The sequence below is a fragment of the Otolemur garnettii genome, unplaced genomic scaffold (genome assembly GCF_000181295.1).
Source record: "Otolemur garnettii isolate 467f Iridium unplaced genomic scaffold, OtoGar3 scaffold00080, whole genome shotgun sequence".
NCBI lineage: Eukaryota > Metazoa > Chordata > Mammalia > Primates > Galagidae > Otolemur > Otolemur garnettii.
The window spans coordinates 3,972,563-3,976,950 of record NW_003852475.1 but is presented as its reverse complement, the minus strand read 5'-3'; the positions used below and the strand labels follow the sequence as shown (position 1 = coordinate 3,976,950).

The 4,388-nt window shown below is 47.2% G+C and overlaps 1 protein-coding gene across 1 annotated transcript in view; it reads left to right on the top strand.

Moving 5' to 3' along the window:
• Positions 1-4,388, top strand: part of LCT (lactase) — a 79,283-nt gene that overhangs the window by 15,182 nt on the left and 59,713 nt on the right. The window contains exon 3 of the mRNA XM_003794381.3: positions 3,854-3,937. Coding sequence (XP_003794429.1) covers positions 3,854-3,937 — 84 coding nt within the window. The remainder of the gene's footprint in view (positions 1-3,853; positions 3,938-4,388) is intronic.

Sequence of the window (4,388 nt, the reverse complement as noted above, 5' to 3'; positions counted from 1 at the left end):
CCTTAGACACTTGAGCCACAGGCACCGAGTCTTTCATTCATATCTTGAATTGATTTTCCAATTTCTTTGTATTGGTTTCCGTATTTCTCTGACATCTCATTGAGCTTCTTTAAAATATATATTTGGAATTCTTTATCTGGCATTTTGAGGAATGCTTTTTGACTGGAATTTGTTGCTAGAAAATTGTTCTGGTCCTTTATGGTGTCATATTTCCTTGCTTTTTCATGTTTCCTGCGTCCTGTTAATATATGTACATCTGATGTAGCAATTGCTTGTTCTGATTTTTTGAAATGGGTTTCAAAAGGAAGAATTTTTTTCCTGAAGGTATACATATGTTGTTGGTTGAGTAGGAGGACCCTTTGACTTTGATTTGGGTATCTGCAAGAGTGAGATCTTTTTTTTTTTTTTTTTTTTTTTGAGACAGAGCCTCAAGCTATCACCCTGTGGCTTCACTGCTCACAGCAACCTCCAACTCCTGGGCTCAAGCGAGTCTCCTGCCTCTGCCTCCCAAGTAGCAGGGACCACAGGCGCCCGCCACAACGCCTGGCTATTTTTTTTTGGTTGCAGCCATTATTGTTGTTTGGCGGGTCCGGGCTGGATTCAAACCCACCACCTTAGGTGTATGTGGCTGGCGTCTTAGCCGCTTGAGCCACAGGCGCAGAGCCAAGAGTGAGATCTTTATATGATTTCCAAGGCAGTACACAGGGTTCCTGTGCTATCTGTGATTTACTTGGTGGTGTAGGGAACAGTTATTAGTTGAGGCTTCAGTGAAGTTTTGCTGAGCTTTAATGATAACTGAGCTGGTCTTTGGGCCTCAGTAGGGATGATTATGCCTGATTTTAGGCCCCAGAAAGGCTTACACTGACAGCAGTATTAGTGTGTCCCAGGGGGCAAATCCTTGGGCCTTCACATGGCTTGCTCAGAAGGTAGAAGTGGCAGAGGCCAGGGATGTGGGCAGTGTCTCAGGCTCCTGAGCAGCTGGTGTGATGTGGGAGGTTGCAGTAACAGTGGTAGAGTCACCCACTGGGACCCAAATGGTCCATGTTTGTATAACTGCATGGACTGGAGAGTCTAGTCCCCAGTCTCACGGCTGACTATAACAGTGTGTTACACTTGTACAAAGTGTATTTAGAAGAGCTTGCTGTCTGATTCAAACCTGTACTCCTAGCACTCTGAGAGGCCAAGGAGGGTGGATTGCCTGAGCTCACAAGTTCAAGACCAGCCTGAGCCAGAGCGAGACCCCACCTCTAAAAAATAGCAGGGCATTGTGATGGGCACGTGTAGTCCCAGCTATTCAGGAGGCTGAGGCAAGAGAATTGCTTGAGCCCAAGATTTTGAGGTTGCTGTGAGTTATGACACCACAGTACCCTACTGAGGGCAACAAAACTGAGACTCTGTCTCAAAAAAAAAAAAAAGGAAAAAAAGAAAAAAGAAGAGCTTGGTCTCTTCTGTCTCTTCCCAGGCACATGGTGGCTGTAGTCACATCATGTTGGACTCAGCATGAGGGCAGGGCAGGGCAGGGCTCAGTGTTAAATTCTCAAAATGACACCAGGTGTGGTTCTGCATCAAAGAAGGCAGGACCTCTTCCAAGCAAGTGGCACAGGCAATAAGTAGAGTGTGAGGAGTACCGTCCACTTGCATCCCAGTCTCACAGGAGCCATAGCAGGGTAGTGGGAATTTTCCTAAGTGTGTGTGAGAGCCTGGGCTTCCCTGTCCCTCCTCAGCTGGTGGGGGCTGGTGCTAAATCAGCCTAAACTCAGCCTAAGGGTGGGATGCTGTCCAGCTTCAGACTCCCACAATGGCATCTTGGACCCATGACCAGGAAGGGTGGGGCCTCTTCCAAGCAAGTAGTATGAGCAAGATGCTGGGTGGAATGCCATGTGCTTGCATCTTATTCTCGCTGCAATTTACAGCAGGGCAGCGGGGATTCTCCTAGGAATAGATAGGAGAGCTTGGGCTCCCCTGTCCCTCCTCAGCTGAGCAGCAACTAGAGATGTGTCAGCCTGAATGCAGCCCAAAGGCAGGACTATGTCCAGCTTTAAACTCCCTAACTGGCACCCTGGGCCTTTGATGAGTGAGGGCAAGGTCTTCTCAGGAAGGCTGCTCTGACGGGAAACTGTGGGGAATGCAGTTCATTTGAGACTCAGCCCTACAGTAGCTGGCTGCCGAATGAGGGGCATCATCCCAGATGTGTGCTAGAAAGGCTAATTTCCTTGCCCTTCACCAGGGTAGGGTGCAACCCAATATCAAACTCTCAAAATAACACCTTGGACCAGAAAAGCTGGGGTCCCACCCAAGCAGGCAATGTAGGTGAGAAACTAGAAACTGTTGTCTGCTCATGTCTCAGTCTCAACAACAGCCTGTAGCGGGGCAATGAGCATCTCCCCTGGGCTCCTCCTCAGGGCCCTGCAGGCACCCTAATTGTTTCCCAGTGTCTGTAAGTTCTCAGAATGGCACCCAGCTCAAACTGCTCTGGGCTCAGAGCTTGTGGGATTCCATGTGAATTCCCTTTCTGGAGCAACATCTTTGTGCAATCTCCAAATAGCTCCCTGTGTTAGACCCGAGACCTGCTTCTGTTGAGGGATTCTATTATAGCCAAGATCATAAAAGCTTCTCTTGGTGAGTGGAGAGCCTCTCCTCTTACTGTTTCCTCACGTCCAGGAACTTCTCCCTGCCTCTGCCTCCCTTTTCCTGCCTCTGCCTCCCAAGTAGCTGGGACTACAGAGACCCACCACAATGCCTGGCTATTTTTTGGTTGCAGCCATCATTGTTATTTGGTGGGCCCGGGCTGGATTCAAACCCGCCAGCTCAGATGTATGTGGCTGACCCCTTAGCCGCTTGAGGCACAAGCGCTGAGCCTACCTATGGTTCTTATTCTGAGGGAACAGAAGATCTATGAGAGGGAGAGGACAGACAATGATCTAATCACAAGGACAGGCATGGATAGCCAGCCAGCTTCGCTGAGGGAGACAGGGGAAGTGGGGAATAAATAACAGTGGTGTTTTTTTGTGTTTAGACTGCGATTCTCAACCTCTGGGTTGAGACCCCTTTGTAACAATGAGAATACATCCTGCATATCAGATATTTACATTACAATTCACAACAGTAGCAAAATTGTTATGAAATAGCAATAAAAATAATTTTATGTTGGGGGTCACCACAACATGAGGAACTGTATTAAAGGGTTGCGGCATTAGGAGGCATTAGGAAGGTTGAGAACCACTGGTTAGACTCTGAATCTGAAATCCTTTGAGCATGTGTAGACCAGAAACAAGGCAGAAGGGTATGTCCTTATCAGAAGTTTGGGTGGGAGTATCAGCAACCAGGACAATGAGAGTTGTGCCCTCAAGTGATAGGATGGACCAGGCTGGGGCTAACTGGGTGGACTTTGAACTATGGCCTGAAATTAAAACAAAAATCAAAAATGTAGCGGAGTCCACAGAGGTCACTATAGATCACAGTAGGTGGCTAGGGACTCCATTACTTCCAAGCTGGCTAAACCTGAGGACCTAGCAGGGGAGGCTGTGGGGCCAGTGCTGGTCTTCAACTCCCTCCCTAAGAGCTCACCAGCGCTGGTAGGAACCCATCAATTATTACTCACTCATTTATTCACACATGCTTCCTGTGTGCTTCCTATGTGCCAAGCACTTGGCTGAGCACATGAGATGATAGATTCCCAACTCACAGACACAAGCACACCCCCCCACACACATTCTCACCTCATCCTCAAGTTTTCCCTTGTAAAATCTCACTTTGGAGTATTCCATTTTAGGGAAGCAAACAAGAACATTTCAGGACAGCTCTTTGTCTTGAAACTGCTTATATTCTAACGACCCTTTTTACTTATTTCTAGGGCTCCACTGATTTCTTCTCCCTTGATTTGTCTTATGGATGCCAAAAGGAGGCAAGTCTACCACAGACGCTGAGTAAATTGCAGGTAATTTGAGGCCTTTTCCAAACTGACGATGAATGGTGAAGGTTCCTGAGAGAACATGAGACATTTAATGCCTTGTCTAATGTGTAAACTGAACTTCCTTCAGCAGTCAGAGGACTGGCTGGTAGCATCTGGGGAGATTTCCACTGAAAGTGTCCCTAGAGAGCTTCAGGTGTTGAGCATCTTTCCTAGAAAGGATAAGGAGGGTTAGATTGTTAAGGTAAATATTTATATGGTTCTTCTGCTCTCTTGTATAGAAATCTACTAAGAATTGAAATCCTAGTGTTCATTCTGAGTTTGAAAAGACACCAATGGTGGTGATGGTTGCATAACACTGTGAATCTACTTTGTGCCACTCGACTGTACACTTAAAATGATTAAGGGCTCAGCACCTATAGCTCAAGCAGATAGGGCACCAGCCACATACACCAGAGCTGGTGGGTTCAAATCCAGC